This window comes from Nelumbo nucifera, chromosome 1 (genome assembly GCF_055504915.1).
Source record: "Nelumbo nucifera cultivar China Antique chromosome 1, China Antique-T2T, whole genome shotgun sequence".
Taxonomy (NCBI): Eukaryota; Viridiplantae; Streptophyta; class Magnoliopsida; order Proteales; family Nelumbonaceae; genus Nelumbo; species Nelumbo nucifera.
Genome location: NC_142649.1, coordinates 47,699,220 through 47,719,304, shown reverse-complemented (window position 1 = coordinate 47,719,304; position 20,085 = coordinate 47,699,220). Strand labels below are relative to the sequence as shown.

The 20,085-nt window shown below is 37.2% G+C and overlaps 1 protein-coding gene across 1 annotated transcript in view; it reads right to left on the bottom strand.

The window, feature by feature from the left end:
• Window positions 1–1,089: 1,089 nt before the first annotated feature.
• The window catches only part of LOC104590425 (Adaptin family protein), a 75,737-nt gene continuing 56,741 nt past the window's right edge, over window positions 1,090–20,085 (bottom strand). Inside the window, exons 10-11 of the mRNA XM_010249092.3 lie at window positions 14,727–14,870; window positions 1,090–2,659 (exon numbers count right to left, since the gene is read on the bottom strand). Of these exons, the coding sequence (XP_010247394.1) occupies window positions 1,550–2,659; window positions 14,727–14,870 (1,254 nt within the window). The 3' untranslated portion in view covers window positions 1,090–1,549. The remainder of the gene's footprint in view (window positions 2,660–14,726; window positions 14,871–20,085) is intronic.

The following is a 20,085-nucleotide window of genomic DNA, read 5'->3' as shown; positions in this document are numbered from 1 at the left end:
TGAACTTTTCTTTCTTCTAAACTTTGAATACAGAGAATGTTATTCTGAATTCTGAAAACTATTAAATATCTATTTTGAGGTTCTTTCTACTTTAATTTTGTATAACGCGGCCCATGTATATCACACAGGTCCTGACTAGTAACATATAAAATGAAAGAAAACAAATGCTAAATTTGTTATTTGACAATGTTTGGTTGCATATAAGATGACTGTAAAGAAAACCTTTTTGAGAAAGGAAGTATTATTTTTTTGTTTGCTATTTTCTTAAAGAGTTTTTTTAATATTTATTTTTGCAAGTCTTAAAGGGGTTCCTGTTAATTCATATCTTGCAACACTATATTTCTCAACTACTTGGATTTGCTCTCTATCTCAAGAGAAACACCAAAGGAAATTAAGTTAGTGCTTTGTATTCCCATTGATTATCATTCTTTAAGGAAATCTTTCATTTAACTTAAATGATGAAGAAAAGATACTCCAAATAATGGGTACATGGTACCAAAGAAATCTAGGGTCTTAGGTCCTTTAGGATAGTTTTGATAAGGTTTCAAATTTTGGAAAATTTGGTTATCATGGGCTCTTGTTTGTGATGACTTTTTTTTGGGGGTTTTGAAACTTGGGATGTTTTTTCTATAGATTTTCCTGGCTTATTTAATATCGTAAGATATTTTGTATTTATTTCCTACTTTTAATATTATAACCCAACTTTTGACAAAAAGTGGCTAAGCAATTGATGAGGGCATAAATCACAAAGGTTGAACCACCACATGAATGCTGATGTGGACGACACATGGAGAATGGTGCAGTTCGGTAAATGGCTAATATGGAAGAGCCGTATAGAGATAGGACAAAATACGCTATCGAAAGAAGGGGTGGGATTTAGGTCCTAGAATTGTCACTCAAACTGTTGGAATACCAACAATTGGTTGGATTAATTTATGATTGGTTATTTCAGTAATATGGATAGATAGATTGATAGACGGAGAAAAAAAATCCTTGCATTTACCAATGAAAATTCTTTCCTACAAAAGCAAGAATAATGACAATTTCCTGAAGAAACATCCAACCAATGTGAAGGACGAATCTGAGGTATAGAACTCTCCATAGACAGATAAATCCTTATTATAAGAATAAAACCAATGATTCAATATTCTCAACGTAAAGCAAGTCTGCCTGCCAGAAACCCTTTGTTCCCGAGTATTCAAATCCCTAATGCGCTAAAATGTGCATACAAAACCAGTGGAGTATGGTTCCATTTCAGTTCATTGAACCAAAAAAGGCACCCATGTACACCACTCCGTCATTGTATTACTACAAAGAGTACATAAATCCTAAACAATACAAATAAGCCTGCCTTTGACACATGCCTCTAAAGGTGAATGACTCGGGTGTTTTCTCTCAATCGACCCAATAACTGTCTCTCAATCGACCCAATAACTGTTTTCTCCAAATAACCAGCTTGAATAATAAAAGCCAGCCACAATCACGAGTCGATTGCCCTTGAACTTCTAAATTCCAATTCCTGAAATGTTGCATCACAGAATCACCTGCTCTAGCCAAGCAAATCTCTAAACAAGTTGGGGTTCTGAATCGATGGGGTCACACCAAGCTGCCTCGCAAGTGAATCCTTTTCCAAAGAATCTTGAGGGTTTGGCCCCTTCTTCAATGATGCTGAAAGTGCAACCTTAGATCCTCCATGGTCAGCTGCACTAGACGAGCTAGATACAAGGTTCATGGAATCCAAATTAGTTGGTACCAAATTTGAAATACTGCTGCTCACACCGCTCAAGGATGAATCCCCATAAAGTGCCATAAGATCAGGGGGCTGAGTGACACTAACAGTTCCAGAATTTGTCGATGAAGAAACATCTGGTGGTCCTAGAAGTCCTTCCAATTGTTTAAATGGATCAATGGAAGGAATGGTATCCCCAACAGTTGGCTCACCCAAATCAAGCAAGTCTGGTGGAGGGGTTTGAACAGGAGCTGTCTTCTGCGGAGCAAGTTCAGTAGTTGCGGCTGATGCAGTTGCCACCTGTGGCTTCTCTGATGCAGGATTGCCAAGTCTTGAAGTCTTGTGGCTAGTAGATTGTGGTTTTTTATCGGGTTTTGATGAGGATCCACCAAATAAAGAAGCAGCAAGTTTTTGCTTTTCAGGAGAAATTTCAGCCTGTGGCCTCTTTGAGTCATAAGATACATCACGTGAGTGAGAGCTTAGTGTTGCCTGTCCAAGTTGGTTGACCCCATTTGTTGTTTTCAAATTAGAGCTTGATGTGGATGGTACAGGAGTGGAGTAAGTTGGTTTACCCCATTTCTTTTGAACCCCTTCAAGTCGAAGCTTGAGTTCTGTTGCTCCTGTATCAGTGACTGTTGACAGTTTTGCAGCTTGGTTGGTTTCTTTAGGATAAGTTGGCTCAGATATTGGAACAAGTTCTGTGGATGAAACAGCTGGAGCTGGAGCTGGAGTTCTCAATGTTATAGAAGGTTTTGGAAGTTCATATGCCTCAAACCTTAGACCATGGGCAGAAGACTCATGTTGGTCTTGGTTCCTAAAGTTACTGATGTTCAGAATCCCAGACCGCTCATTCTCAGGAATGTAGGGCTGAGCTCCTTTTTCCAAGGACTGCTGAACATAACTGTTAAGGAATGATAGGCTTTTATCTACCTGCAGGAAGAAGTTGAACGTGTTAGGCAGGGAACTGGCATGATATTGTTCAGAGGAGAAATTTGAAAAGGAATAGAAATTAACAAAGCACAAAAATAAACTAGACGAAACTGAAATTCAGATCTATGATTATAATTTGCACAAAAACACATACAAAATCAGTTTAACTACTATTAATGTCTTAATAAATTTTTAAAACAAGTGTTTAATGAAACAACAGATTCTCTATAGAACTATTAATTTCTTTGTTCTATAAAAAGCCTTTATGATTGTTCAAATCTAATGTGTCAAATCAAAACAACCCAATAGTCTCAATTATGTATTTTACAGCTAAAATCATCATGGCACCAGCAAGCAATAATTAACTAAGATGGAAACTATACCTTACAGACCTAACAGTTAGGAAAATGGTGCTGCACAGGCTCTCTGCAGGAAGAGAAGAGAAAAAGAAAAAAAAAATGCATAGTCTATCACCATGTCTTTTAATCTTTACAACATAATATTTTCTTCAAAAGTCAAGAAGGTTTAATACTAGCCGAGAACTTTGTCAATCTCTCTTTCCACATAAGTGACCTTGTGTGGTTGGCTTCTTTCCGTTTTTATTTATTTACTTTTTTAGGCGGTGTATGTGGTTCCATGCAACTGAAACAGGTTAACCTTTTTTTATTAAGATCATAGTTGTCAAGGTGACTCTTAGGTGACTAGGCAGTTTCCAGAGGTCGCCTTGCCCGGATGACTGAAGATTTTAATATAAGGCGCTTGTCCAGAGTTTTAAGCAGTCGTCTAGGCAACTAGGCAGGTGCCTAAATACAAGTCAGGCACCTAGTGCAATAAGTCCTGGTGATTTTTGGATCCAATTGATTGTTTTATCTTTTAAGATACACCCTCTTACATAGTAAATTATAATTTTATAATACAAATAAAATACATAACTTAAATCCCATTTTTCTTTTGCTGTAGGTTTTTTCTTGCATTCAACTGAACATTGAACGAGAAGGAAGAAGGAGAAAAATTCCAGGTATGTTATGTTTATTTTTTTTACTCATCTCAACTTCAGTCCGGTCCAGACTCAGACCCCAGAATCACAGATGGGTTTTGTTTTTTTCCTTCTCTTCAGATGAACTTATATTCTTCTCAGCTTCACTCTGCCCAGATGCAGACCATTTTTCTTCTACTTCTCAGTTTCAAACTTTCCAGTCAACCCAACCTTCTTTTTCTTCTCTTCAAATTAAAAACTGACCCCCTTTGTTTTCCTCTATATTTTTTTCTTAGTTTCAATCTGCCCAGGCCCCAGACCATGTTCTTCTTCTTTAATCAGTTTCTTCTCCTTTGAACAAAAAACAGGGGCTCTTCCCCCTTTCTTCTCCTTTGAACAAATATGAATTTAACATTTTTTGTTTAATTTCTATTTGTATACTGATTGCTTGCGTAGAAATATTTGCATAATTCTTGCATAATTCCTATTTACGAATAAAGCTCAGTTTGGAAGGAGTACAAATACAAATATGTAGAGTGCAAAACCTTGTATTTTGTATTATTTTTCATGTTTTTGCACAGTACATATTTGTATTTGTACTCTTTCCAAACTGAGCCTAATGGATTTCCAATATATTAGGATTTAGGAAATATGAATAACTGAATAAGATTTAGTTAAAACTTAATTTTTATAGTCATATCGAATTATTGATTAGATTAATTGTTTTCTAATTTAGCATTTATCTATTTGTTTTTGTTAATTTAGTGTCATTGCTCATTTGCTCATACTCGTTATTTAATTTGTGTAATACTAATGCATATTACCTAGGCTAATTCCTAAATATTTGATTTCCAATAAATTAGGGTCTAGGGAATAGGGATAGGATTTAGTTAATAATTATATTGATTAGAATAGATTAATTATTTTCTAGTTTTACATTTTTTATTTGTTTCTTAATCTATTTTCTTTGATGATTGGCTTTATTTTCAATAGAGAATGACAAATGAAGAGGGAAATGTCAGGCGTAAAGCTCAATCGAAGGAGCCTACATGGCAATATGCATTTTGGTATGTAGTAAAGTTTTTAAAGGAAGAATAAAATGGATAAAACAATATTTGATTGGGGGATATGGGAATGTTACTAAATACCCCAAAAGTACTACAAGTACTGCCAAGGCCCAAGGAGATGCAAGAATGCAAAGGAATAAAAGGAAGAAACCGTTAGATGATTTCACAATTGAAGATAATTGTGGGGCATGAGAGCAAATTGATCTGAAAGGGAATTCAACAATCAAAGTAATCAATCTATAGAAGTGGGTGTCTCCATTTCAAGTGGTACGAGCACATCAGCTTTAGAAGTTGTAAAAGTGAGGCATAAAGGACAACTAGTACAACAAGCATAGAAAGCCACTTGAATGAATGAAGGAAAAAAAAAATAAAATGAATAGGTGGAAAAATGGTTTTATCAAGCCAGGATTCCTTTCAATACAGTGAAATTTAAAAGTTTTAAAGTTATGGTTGAAGCAATTGTAGAATTTGGGTCTAGATACAAGCCTCCAAGTTACCATGAGTTGTGAGAGTAACTCTTGAAATGGGAGGTTGAAAAAACAAAGAAAATGTACAAAGAGTATGAAGCTTCTTGGAAGATTTATGGTTGTACCATCATATTTGATGAATGGACGAATAAAAGGCAAAGATCTTTGATCAATTTTTTTTAATCAGTTGATGCATCAAAAGTCCATAATGCAACTTTTTTATTTAAGTTGATTGATAAGTTATTTGAGAAAATAGGAGAGGAACATGTGGTGCAAGTGATTATTGATGACCACTCTACTTATATTGCTATAGGTGATCTTTTAAGAATGAAGAGGATGAATTTATTTTGGACTCCTTATGCTGCTAATTGTTTAGACCACATCATGGAAGACATAGGAGAATTGAGCTCTACAAAAAAGTTGTATTGCTAGGGCGACAGATAACCGCCTTTATATATAGGCATCCTCTTCTTACACAAACAAGGAAAAAACAAATGGGAGAGATTTTGTATGATGTGCGATTACAAAGTTTACCACCTCTTTTCTTACTTTATAAAGTTTGTATACTTTTATGGAGTCCTTGCATTTATTTGTTGGTGATGTGTGGAACAAGAGTAAATGGCTACAAATTAGATGGACCAAGAGCATCAAGCACTATGTTTGATGTTGGATTTTGAAAAAATGTAAGAGTTGCTCTTTTGTTTGCCCAACACCCCAACCAATTGTAGAGGTTTTACAGTTGGTTAATGGTGATGAAAAACCTGCCATGGGTTACTTTTATTATGCAATGGAATGAGCAAGGGAGAAAATAAAAGAAAATTTTAGTGGGAAAGAAAGGGAGTATAAGCTCATTTTAGACATTTTTGACAAGCTTGGACTTATATGAAGCAACATCCATTGCACCTTGCTGGAGCTTTCTAGATTGTATTGAGAGAATGGTCAGTGATATTGAAATTCATGACAAGATCGCACATCAATTGGAAGAGTATATAAACATGCTCGTGGTGCTTCCTCTAGTGAATTGACAATTAGGCAACGTGAAACGAAGCAACCAAGTAATATAAGCTCTCCTCTCTTGAAACTTATATTTATTTATAAATATTTTTTTTCTTCTTATTTAAAATTTATAGTCTTATTTCATTTTTTTCACTGTTTTTAGTTGATTGGTGGCATAGCTATGACCATTGCACCCCATACCTTAGGCATATTGCACTATGCATCATAGTTTTCAAGGCGCCAAGATGACGACAGGGGGGGCGCCTTGTCACCTTAGTCACCTAGGCGATGGATTTTTTTCAAGTAAAACCATATATCCTAGGGTAGTTCCCTAGGTGCCATAAGCATCTTCCCTTAATAATTATTCATAATTTTCATAAGAGAAGTATAAATTTCATGTTTAAGTCTAGAAAATCAATATTTCGTGAGAAGAAAAGGAACAAGGGAAAGAAAGTTCAAAAAATATAGGGGCTAAACCCCTACTTTTGTTATAGGAAAGAAAAGAAAAGGTGGAAGAAGAAGATGTGTTGATTAGACTAAATTTCAAGTTCTTCCCTTGCTTATTGGTTTAGGTTTTGAAATTTTTGAGGGTTCAATCAAGGATCAAAATTTCGATATGATACACCCCGTATTGGGTGTATGGTAATGTATCTTTGGGGTCCTGATATGTTTACAGGTGTTTTCGGGGACCCATTTTTTTAAATAATGTTTACATTATAATTTTAATGTCAAAAAATAAAAAATATAAAAGTATTTTATAACCCAGTGTACAAAACTGCTTGGCAACTGGGCGAGGCGAGCCTCCAAGGGCACCTTGTCGCCTTGACAACTATGTTATGCATATTTGGTCTTACATGCACTTCTTCCACTTGTGAGCTTAATTGGAGCACTTTTGAGCATGCAAGTAATTGGTGGTTTTGTGATAAAATAAATTATCGAAGTTAAAATATTTTATTTTTATAATTTTTCCTATTTTGCTTGTTCAATACAATCAACGTCTTTGAAAGAGGTCCATAACAAGATGTGCAAACTCAAGGAAATTTAACCCTTATTTGCTTGATGACATTGATGAAATTAGTAATGGTTAATTAGGAAAGAACCCTCAAATGACTTGGTTTATGAAGGGTGTGATCTTACATGGATTGAAGTTGATGAAGCATTAAGGGCATCCAAAATCCTTGAATGGTCAAATAGGCCAAAGAGAAGTGGACATGGACGTGGAAGTGCAGGTGGGGGGGGGGGGGGGGGTGCAAGTAGAGTCTGTAGAGGTAAAGGTGGAGGTGTTCATGGGAGAGGTGAGTCTAATAGACAAGATAAAGGCAAAAATGTTGTCTAAGAAGAAGAAGACTCAATGTGGGACAAAGAAATGAAAGATAATAAAGGTGAAGAAGTAGAAATTGATGTTGAAGATGATGATAACGATGACAATGACGATGACGAGGAAGGGGATGAAGATATTGATTTGGTGCTTAATGATGTTGGCGCATTCAATAGAGGGGCTTCTGTTCTTATTTCTTACACTCAAATCAATTAGAGAATAGAGAGTTTTCTTTAAGGATTGTCTATGATACATTTAAACTTCATATTTTGTTATTTTTTGTGGAGATGAATGACGATTTATACTTTTCATTATATGCTTTTTAATTTAGATAAATAGATGAGTTGGTATTGTCATTTCTATAATGTTTTTTAATGGTTTCATCTTATTGGTTCCTACTTCCGACATAAACTATCAAGCATCAACCTAGGTATGTGTTTGAAAATTTAAAGGATTGAAACTGAATTCTTATGAAACTTTTTATTCTTTGTTGTAATGCTTCTTCCATTTGTTAAGGGTAAGCTTGAATTCTTACTGATTCTTTTAATTTATTTTCTTGTTAAAGACAGAGTTGTAAGAAAAAGGATACTCAACAATCATCTAAAAGGTATGAATTTATGAAATTAAATTATTAGTTCTTTTAGTGTAGTTACCATGCTAGACTTGTTAGTTGGCTTTGGCTAGTATTAGTGTCTACTATCTTTTTCTTTTTTTTTTTGAGAAAAAGTTAACTGATTATATTAAAAACAGAAGACATGTACATGAGGAGCTGTACATGGTACAGCTAATCAACAAGAGAAAATTACAGGGGCAGAATTCTTTTTTTTTTTTTTTTTTGATCAATACAGGGGCAGAATTCTTTCACTGCACATGATTTCCCTAAAGGTACCCGATTTAGCTAAGCCATCATCTGTAGTATTTAATTCTCTGGGAGTCCAGATTAAATTTACAGTCATGGTGTTCAGAATATCTCTGGCCTCGGACAAGTAATGAGCTAGTCTCATTACTATCTAGTTGCTTAATTAAATCGGCCAATGTACCCGATTTAATTAGTATCTACTATCTAGTTGTTTAATTGCTTATTTCCTTTATTGAATAATTGAAATCTTAGTTTAAATGTCCAAATTTTATGTTTTCATGTAAAAATAACACTTATTTTAAAGATTTTATTGATAGTAATTGGTGTAATGTGTTGCTAGTTAGCATATATAACTAGGGGTGGCAATTTTTCACCCAATCCACTCAGTATGTAACCCACCCAACCTGCCCATTTACTTGGCAGGTTGGAAATGGGTTGATCACCCATTGGGTCAATTTAAATGGGTTGGGTTGGGTTGTGGATAACCATTGGTTTAACCACTACAGATACAAGTATTAATTCCTTAGCCATTTTTTTATTTTCTTCATTTAAATGAAATAATTTATAATTAATGCATTAATTTTCTATTAATTGTTGACTAAAATTACTTTTGTCTCGAATCAACACACTTGACCCAAATCGACATAACTCCAAATCAACTTGACCCGAGTCCGGACCAGCTCAACTTGGTCTAAATATATATTTTTTTTTCAATAACAGAAACTTTATTAAGAATTATGAAGCTTTAGGTACAAAAAAGGGGGAGATAAAGAGTTTTATCTCCCCATCAGAAAATTACAATGAAAGAAGATTAAAAATTAGCCCAAAAAATAGCCTCCCTATTCACCCCTTGCTTGGCCAACCCATCTGCAAAAGAATTAGCAGTCCTTTTCACCCAGTTGTATTGTATCTCAATGCCTCTACATAGCCATAAGAATTTTTTCTTTTCATTATTGTAACTCCACAAGCCACTGTCCTCTTTCTTCAACCAGCTAATCACCACCTTTGAATCACCTTCCAAAATCAGCCGACTGATATTTAGTTCCCTTGCTCTTTGAACCCCTTCCAAAGCTGCAAGGATCTCAGCCCTAATAGAGTCTCCTTCTCCAATAGGGCCAGAGAACAGAGCAATAACAATCCCTTCCTCATTCTTGAAAACTCCCCCAATCCCAGAGGGCCCTGGATTCCTTATGCTACTGCCATCAAAATTCACTTATAAATCCGGAGGGACGAGGGGACCACAAGGGACTAAGAGTCCTCTTACACAGAGTAGAGGTTGCTATCTCTTTCCAGTTTCTTAACAGGTCAGCAATAGGAAAGTCTGAGAACAGTTCCATAGTTTTTAGCCAGTGGGCAGCCCTTAAAAGTATTAGGTCTAATAGTTCTTCCAGGGATCTTTCCTTTTCTGAAAATATTCGAGAGTTTCTTTCCTCCCATAGTGACCAACACACGGCTGCCCTAATACTCCTCCACATCATCTTCCCTCGCTTCTTAGGCCATCTGAAAAACGAAGGGGAGAACAAACCTGATCACCTCGGTTCAGTTTGTTTGGGTCGGTAATCCCAGCCCGAACTCGACCCGGCCATGAATAGGCCGGTTCGGGGGCGACCCGAATCCAGTCCGTCCGTGATGGTTTGGCCTGAACCAAAATCCGCCCCGATTGATTTGCTCGTTTGGGATCGTTCGGGCCATATCCGCACAACCCGACTCAAATCCAAACCGGTCCGATTTACTTCTCTTGACCCGCTTCGGGCCAGTCGGCTCGGTCCCAAACCCGTGAACAAACCTGATATGGGCTGGTCCAAGTTAATCCGCCATTGACTGAACCAGTCTAGTCTAGTCCGATCGGATTGATCCAGATCTAAACGATTCAACCACCCTTGATGTGACTAGCTCGAAGACAATTCAAGTTGGTCTGACCGATTTGAACCTAAGTGGTTCGATCAAACCCGAAACCCGAACATAGTCAAATGGCTTTGCCACTTGTGTAAAAATAACATGCATGTAATGTGATTTGAATCTTAACCACTTGTGTAAATAGCAACTACTATTACCACCAAGCTATGACCAACTTTGTTTTTTGATAAATAACATCAATTCCATTAAAATAATGAATAGATACAAGAAAATCCCCTTAGAGGCACGAGGAGCAGCCTCTCCAAACAGCAAATACACAAACTACAACAGAGAAAACATGAATGTTGAAATTAAAACAATAGTTACAATTGTGCCCAGAACAATGTTTCCCTATTTATCCCTTGTTTTGCCAAGACATCAGTAAAAGCATTAGCTGATCTCCCAACCCATTGTACTATTATAGACATATTTCTTGTCACCCATTTGAATTTCTTTAACTCATTTTTGCAGCCCCAAGTGACATCCTCCGGATTATTTAACCAGTCCACCACTGTCTTAGAGTCTCCTTCAATCAAAAGCTGCTCCACGCCCACTTCTTTTGCAAGAAGTATTCCTTGTATTGCAGCTAACAGTTCTGCCCGAATAGAGTTCCCAACTCCTAAAGGGCCAGAGTAGATTAAGACAACCTCTCCAGCCTCATTCCTCAGTACACCCCCCATCCCAGAGGGACCCAGGTTACCCTGGCTACTCCCATCAAAATTCAGCTTCAAAAAACCAAGAGGAGGGGGGACCCAACTAGTCACTACCCTTCCCTTGTAGGAGGAACAGCTTGCTACCAACTTCCAATCCTTCCAACAATCAGTAAAAGTGAAATGGTTAAATAATTCTAGAGTCTTTAACCAATGTAGTGTCCTAGACATAATGCAGTCCTTTAAGGCTTGACTGCTTCTTCCTTTTTCTTAGAAGATTCTGGCATTCCTTTCTTCCCATACTGTCCATAACAATGCTGCTCGCGAGCATCTCCACATTTTCCTTCCTCTTTTATGGGGTCAAGAGAAGAAAGAAGGGTTAAAGATTGTACTTACTTTTGCTGGCATATCCCAACTATACCCAAATAAAGATAGAAGCCAAGCCCAGAGCTCTACAGTTACACTACAAGATAAAAATAGATGATTACAATCCTCACCATGAGATCTGCAAAGAATGCACCAATTCGGTGAATACAAAGGACGGGTCTTCTCTTTTGCAGGTTATCCATTGTTTTTACTTTACCATGCCACACTTCCCAGCACAAAGCCATAACCTTGGGGGGGACCGGCCTACACCAGACTTCTTTGGAAGGGAAACTCTGTTGAGAGGGAGATTGGCAGAGGAACTTGAAAAAGGAGCCACAAGAAAAAGACCCATTGGGGTGAATGGCCCAAATGCTTTTATCGGGTTTCGAGGGATCCAGCCAGACCTTATCAAGGAGACATAGAAGAGTAGACAAACACTCAATTTCCTCATCCCTTAACCCTCGACGGAAACCAAAATCCCAAGACAAAGCTGGTAAGAATAAATTCGATGGAAGGAATTTTGAGATCACCTCATTTTTATACAAGGAAACAGAGTACAATGAAGAAAAAAGGTCTTTCAAAGGGAGATCTTCAACCCAAATGTCCTCCCAAAACCGAATAGAATTACCTGAACAAGCATCATACCTGACACAACTGAGGAACTGCGGAAGAATTTTGTGAATTGCTTTCCAAGGTGTGGCTAGGTTAGCCCTCCTTGATGCACCAACATCCCAACCACTCTCTGAACATCCATGACTACTCTTCACTACGTGCCAGAGCCTATCCTGCTCCAAAGGTCATATCTACAACCACTTCCTTAACAGAATCAAGTTCTTTTTAAGCACATTCCCGAGCCCTAATCTTCCATCCTCTTTGCTTCTACCCACAACCCCCCAATTAATTAAATGGTCCTTTTTACCTTCTCCCGATTCCCATAGAAAATCTCTCATCAATTTTTCCAACTTCTTCGCTTCCCTAGACGGTATCCTGAAGACAGAGAGATAATAGGTAGGTAGATTCATGAGGGTAGCTTTTATCAAAGTGATCCTCCCACCCAAAGAGATAATTTTTCTTCCACACAGCTAATCTCTTTTCTAACTTCTCCAAGATTGGGGTCCAGAACCTACTCTTCCTAGGGTTTGCACCCAACGGAACCTCTAAGTAAGACAGAGGCCATGAGGAAATAGAGCACTCAAGACAGCCTACAATCGCCTCAACCTCCTCAAAAACTAAATTTACTCCGGCTATGCAGCTTTTTCCTAGATTGATTTTCAAATTAGAGACTCCTTCAAAAATTGTAATCAATTCTTTCAAATTTTCCACCTTCTCACCAAAGCCTCCCTCACAGAAGATCATCAAGTCATCTACAAACTAAAGGTGAGTGACTGGAATTCGGTTTGTGCCTACTCTCCAACCCCTTATCACATCTTCCCTATCAGCCCTAGTGATAATTCGACTAAACACATCAGCTACCAAGGTAAAGAGGAAGGGTGAAAGTGGGTTCCCTTGTCTGATTCCCCTACAAGCAAGAAAAAAATCCCTCACCACCTCGTTTACTAGGATGGAATAGTGACAAGAGCTAACACAACCAGTCATCCAACTACACCATCTTTCCCCAAACCCACACTTCCTCAAAACCTCTAGTAGGAACTGCCAGTCCACCAAGTCATAGGCTTTCTCCAGATCAAGCTTACAAACAAAGCCTCTCTACTTGGACCTCTTCATCTCTTCCACACATTCATTGGCAATCAGAATCTGAACAATTATCTGACACCCTTGGATGAAAGCCCCTTGAGCCTAACTAATATTGGAGGGAAGGATTTCTTTAATCCTTAAAGACAGGACCTTGGCCAGGATTTTATAAATACTAGTCACCAAACTAATTGGCCTAAAATCTTTAGGATGGAGAGCATCAGCTTTCTTTGGAACTAGGGCCAAGAATGTGGAATTAATGCCTCAACTGACTATATACCAACTTATTTGTCAAGAGAGAGTTGGTATTTTGTTTTAAGTACATAAATATAAGATTAATGGGTTTGGGCGGGTTGGATTGGTTTAAAGCGGGTTTGGGTTGAAGCCAACCCATTTAATTTTATATAACTAGGTCATTAATGGGTTGGCAGGTTAGATGGGTTAGGTTGAAGCTCAACCCAAACCAAACCCAACACAACCCGCCCAATTGCCACCGCTATATATAACTTATAAAATAGCTTAGAAATTGTAGAAACATATAAATTGTATATTTATACATTCCATTGCCTAGGCACCTTGGTTCCCTATGGTCACCTAGCCTCGCCTAGGTGCCTTGGAAACTATAATTAAGATATAAATGAACGATTTATGTAAAACATGCCAAGCATCCCTTTTTGTCCTAATCCCTTTTATGTTTATGTAAATAGCCCAAAAGGTTTCAGTTCTGTTCACCCCTTGCCCTATCAGTCCATCTACAAGCTGTTGACAGACTACTCCATCCAACAATACTTGTTTTTCCCTTGTTAAATGCCTCATTTCATTGATGGTTTTTCTATGATGCCAGCTGTTTGCTCTCTCTATTAATCATCCAGCTCATCACCATCTTTAGGTTTCCTATCATTAATCTATTAATGTTCATTGTTTTGCTCAAGCTGAGGGGTGAGGCTCCTTTAGTTATTCTTTTTAATTATTCTGTAACTTCACATTCTAACTATTAAAACTCTCATTCTCATTTCCTCTAGATCTAGACCCTAATATCTGTATTTTACTTTCAGGATTTACTCTTGTAGCTGAAACTCTACACGCTTGTTTCTGACATTTCATTTCACTAGCTCTGACACTGGCTATCTTCTCTAGAAACATTTCACATTGTTCTGTAACTACTTGAAACTTCAGTTAGTATGACTCACAATTAAGTTATCTATGGTGCATCTTATACAACATCAGTAAGAGGTTAAACCAAAAAGGAAAATAACACTCAAATCTTTCACAAATTATTTGTCAAATGCCAACATTGCTAGAGAATTTACTAATTCAAATAAAGAAATCATAAAGAAAATAATCATAAAAAACTTGTGTCAGCTTGAGAGAAGTGTGAATTTCCTTCTTTCAGCTTTTTCTCATTCTGGCAGATTTTCAGTGTAATGTACTATTATGTGGTATTTATAAATACCATAGAAATAAATCCATCACATGTAGTTCCAAATTCTGGTCACCATTAAGTCTTTCCTACATGCCAAATAAAGGATAGACAAGATAAACCAGTGGTAGGTATAATGAGGTTTCATGAACATAGGATTTCCCTCTAAAATAGAGGAATCTCTTGTTAAAAATAGAATTTAAAGGAAAATAGGAATTGTAAAGAAACGATTGTAGCATGTTACTATCAATTCAATCCAGCAGTAAAGTGAAAAGATAGATCTGATCAGAAATAATATCCCACTGAGTGATAACTAATAGCAATGATAGATAGAAATAGCAATGATTATAAAAGGTTGACCTCAATGTCTTCACAACTTGCATCAGCCGGCATTATACTCTCAACGGCATGGCCATCTAAGCCCAAGACTGCTTGTAGTTCATATGCACGCTGTTGTAAGTCTGTTGAATGGGAAGCTGATAATTCATCAATCAAGGATTGACACTGCAACAAATGGAATGAGTTAGGAATCTGCAGATCGTTCAAAAGACTCAGAAGAGTAGAACCAGAACAAGAGTCAAACACTATAATTCTTCTCCCATTATTTGCATGGCCAACAATTACAAGACATCAAGAACGAGCATGGTTCAGGAAACTAATAAAAGCAGTTACCCCTCAAAAGTATGTTGCAAACAAGACCACCAGAAAGAACCACTACACAATAACAAAGGTGGTCTTTAGTTTGAGGCAATATATGGATCATCTTAGTCTACATTGAATAAATGGTCATTGAAAGCTCAGAAAAATGCTATATAACACTGAGCAATAGTGGCATGAAACAGAATAAACTTACATTGTTTAAAAATATTCAGCCATTCCTATATATGACAAGAAACTATGAATAGTCAAAATACATCATCAGTCTATTGAATTGGGCTGTTGTTTTGAAATCTGAGTGTAGTGGTGTCCTAAAACTGTGATGGATGCCTTTGAAGCAGAAGTCTGTGCCTTTCTTGTGGGTCTACACTTTGCCAAAGCATCACAAGTTGTATTTTTTATAGTAGGTGATTCCAGGATTTGAGGCAGATCCATGGAGTTTAGTTCATCTTTTTCATGAAATTAGTGAGATATCTGTATCCCTTGGCTGCAGCTACAGATGGATTCAAGAGAGCTGAACTGAAAGGACTTTTTTGTATGGTGCAAATACTTTACCTGTTTCATACATCATCTCATGTGCATCCTTCTTTTTGTTTTTTTCAGAAAAAAGAACCCATATTTCCAACTCATAAATATTGCTCCTCCGAGTGTGTAACTAATCTTCGTACTGTACCTGTATTGAGGTGCAGTTTCCTTGGATGACTGAATATGAAACTTGAATTAGGTTGGTAGATAGGGGTCAGATCTACCAGTTTTGGGGTGCTGTGACAATCAAAGAAAAAAGTAGAACAAAGGAGGCTATCATTGAAAGTGTAAGTGTGGTGGTTAGGCTACGTATGGGGGTCTCCTTGAAGGACAAAGGAAAACAGAGTGCAGGAAGAAGGCTAAAGGCTTAGGGAAAATGGGATGAGAGAATGATGATTTCGTTATGAGATGGACCCCTATTTATAGGGAGAGATCCCGAGGTCCCGAAAGGAAGGAGCCAAAAGCATTTGAGTCCCATCGGAAAAGGGAATCTTGGATTTGCTGTCAGTTATTAGGGAGCATTGCTAGCGCCCGAAACAGGTTGCGATGAACTTTGGCCTACGCGGACTTGCGATGACCTTTAGACACGCGCAGACCCACAATGAACATTGAACAGGTGCGAAATTACTACAAGTCGGGAACAAATAATGGACACGTGCATCATTAAATTATGCACGTAATAGGATGCCCCGTGGGCCTAATAAAGGCAAGCAATGTAAATAATGACGTCACCCGCGCCACATCGGTTTAAAAGGGTTACGAAAGGAAGTAGCATGCGTGGATTATGGGAATCCTCGAACGAAAGGAAAGTTCGTCCTTGAGATATCTCATAAGACACGTGGCGAAACCCTAGGAGTACTCCCTAATAACTAACAACGAATCCAAGGTTCCCTTTCCCGATGGGAATCAAATGCTTTTGGCTCCTTCCTTTGGGGACCTCGGGATCTCTCCCTATAAATAGGGGTCCATCTCATAATGAAATCATCATTCTCTCATCATAGTTTTCAAGGCATCTAGGCAATTCTGGGCGACACCGAGGTGCCTAGTCGCCTAGGCGATAAAAATTTTATAATATGAAAAACTGACTTTTGGCTAGTTTCCTAGTTTTATATACCATTCAGCATGTATGTTAATTGAAAAATAGCAATTCTCTTTATTAATAACATTAAATTTCCTCTAAAAATGTGGCAAATCATCACATCTAAATGATAAAAATCTTTTACATATATTAATTTCATTATTTTCAAAAATAATACTACTATAATAAGTATTTAGTAGAGCAAATTCATATTAATTAGCAGCTAAAGAAGGTTATTAACTTTATATGATAAATATTCAAGATGGAAAGTAAAATAGAAAAAAAACAAGGATGGAGTTTCTATTTTATTTAATTAGAGAGAGAATAGAAAAAAATAACTTTATTATTCTATTGTTTCTTTCCCCTTTCTTTTCTTTTCTTTTCTTTCTTTCTTTCTTTTTCTCTTCTCAAAACCCTTTGATCTTTTAAATTTCAATAGTAAAACACTAAAACAAAATATAAATGATATTATAAAAGGTGCCCGCTTTGTCATTTTTGTCACCTAGGCGGGCGCCTAGTCGCCTAGAAGGGCACCTAGTTGCTAAAAGTCAAGGCGTTTGGGCTAGGCACCAGCCAAGGGCGCCTAGTCGCCTAGGCGACGCCTTGACAACTATGTCTCTCATCCCATTTGTCCTAAGCCTTTAGCCTTCTTCCTACACTTGGTTTTCCTTTGTCCTTCAAGGAGACCCCCTACATAGCCTAACCACCACACTTACAGAAAGTATTAGTGTGAATGTTGTGAATTGGGCAAAAATAATAGAGATCTTCAAGGAATACATGGTAGATGATATTCTAGGAGCTTGAGGAGTTGTAGCAGCTTCTTCATTAGTGAGCATTCCTATCCTTGAAGAGTGGAGACCTCCTAATAACAATAGAGTGAAACCGAATACAGGAGTTCTAAAGGTAACCCAGACCTTAGAATGGCTTTTTAATAAAAAAAAAATATATTAAATAAGACAACAATATCAGTAGTGCATTGATTATTGTTATTGACCATTGGTTAAATGAGAATGTGCTAATGGAAATCATTAATTCATTTAAGGTTTTACATTAAATAATAATAATAATTAATTTAAAGGAGAAAATATCAGTCCATCTACACATTGCATAGAAGACCAAATAAAAAAGGCCAAACCAATTTAAAACCAAACTGAACCAATTTGAATTCAGTTTGGTTTTAAGTCTAATTCAGTTTGATTCAGTTCATAAGAATGGTGTAACCAAAATGTCAGTTAGGTTCTATTTTCTAACCAAACTGAATCGAACTGACCAAATGAACACCAATAGCTAAGCCTTAAATTCTAAGCCAAAAATGCCATTTCCACTTTCTTCTCAGTTACCTTCCCTGTACTTCCTTATCTTCCTTCCCTCTTTCAGTCCCTTATCCAACTACTTTCTCGACCATAATTAGTATCACATTTCAACTTCACCTCATTCAGTTTGCTACTTCTTTTTCTGTTTCCACATTATTCCTAGGGGTGTTCAAATTTGGTTACCGAACCAAAACCCAAACCAAACGCAATCAAATAAGCCAATTCTGATTGGTTTATTTGGATTTCGGTTCAGTTCCCTTTTTTATTTCATTTTCAGTTTTGGTTTGGTTTGGGAAATTTTCTCAACCCAACCAAACCAAAAACCAATTATATCTATAATATATTATATATTATTTTAATTATAAATATTAATGCTTATATTTTATATAATTGGGTGATCCCTTTTCCCTTTAAAACTGAACCAAACTGATTTCAATTTGGTTCGGTTCGGTTTGTCAAAAGGGTCAAACCAAAAGGTCAGTTAGATTCCCAATTCCAACTGAACCAAACTGAACTGACCAAATGAACACCCCTAATCATTCCTCTTGTAACCTGCACTTCAATTGGACATTTTATTTTAAACTCATCATCCCAGAAAACTGTTGGATTGATTACTCAATTTGCCTTTTGGATCATTCTCCCTACTTGGGAGGCTACGACTTCACTCTCTCAGTTCTGGGCCTTCTGGCCCTTGATTGGTAAAGCAACAAGGAATGTCACCCTCCTTGCTTAACACAATTATGTTCTCTCTTCTGCATCACTAATTTGTGCACATTAGACTTGATCAATTTCCATATTAAAACTCATTCACTTCAGCCTCATGTCCCCTCCTGTTCCTTGCAACCCCCACCTTTCATCCTTCCCATTATCTATGGCACACTGATAAAATCTGGCTCTGGATCTTTGGAAATTAGGAGAAGGGTCAATATATAGGAGGTAAGAACAAGTGTTTTCCCAAGCTATTTCCGGGTCCTCATGTCAGTGTGGATAAACCTTGCCAAAGCACTCCTAACAAGACAATCCACACAGATCAACCCCATCCTTTGAGTACAGATGTCAATAGGTCAGGTTAAATGGTAAACCCAACTTGACCCGACCCTATAAGGTCAGATTAGGGTTAGGTCTATTCAGGTGTAGGGTTGGGTTAGGGTTTTGATTCTTTAACTCGAGTCAGGTTCAGATTTTGGCTGATCTGCCCTGCCAAGTCATGATACCACTACATATATATAGGATATACTTGTAATATGCTGACTTCTGACTCCATAGACTTAAAGTCTAATATTTCTTTTCATGTTTATTTTGGTTTTTCTTCTTTCATTAATGGAGAAGTGACACCTTAGAACCTAGAAGGCTACAAATCAAATTCCAACATAAATTAATGGCTTATAGTTTTCAAAATGTGTTATAAAAAGTTACAATTGAAAGGAAGTGGGTTAGGTTGAGTCAGTATCAGGTTGAACCTTTTAGGGTCGGATCGGGTTCAAAAATTGCATGGGTTGGGGTGGGAATAATGGAGAGTCAGGTTAGGGTTGAGGCAAACTGGTACCAAACTCAACCCATTGACATCCCCACCTTTGAGAGACTTGAGCTTGATTGCTGTCACCCTCCAATCTTCTGTGCCCCACAAAAATTCATTCTCTTCTATAGCATACACCTTGCACTTGTCTTCCTAGGTTTGAAAGGATTTCTTCATCATCTTTGTTCTCCAATGATCTTGATGTGCTGATTACTAGCATTGATTCCATTTGAACTTCAACCAAATGTGCATCAAAGCATGTGAAGATGATTGAGAATGAAGGATAAAATAAAAGGAGTTTTCTCTTTGTCCATTTTGTATCAAACGTGTGAAGATGATTGGGAATGGACCTTTTCAGCAATTTATAGGCCAAATGAAAATAGCTTAAGGAGCTTGTTTTGGGTGGAATTGGACGGGGTTAAGGAACTTGGGAGAAACCGTGGGTGGTGGGTGGAGATTTCAACACTACCAGTTTTTCTCATGAGAAAAAAGGGGGAAATAGGGTTTCAAGGGGTCAAAGGGGTTTTGGGGAGTTTATGAGTGGATGGGAGTTGGTGGATATTCCATTATTGGGAAGAAAATACACTTGGACAAATAACTAGGAAGAGGTGATCTTAGAAAAAACTGGAT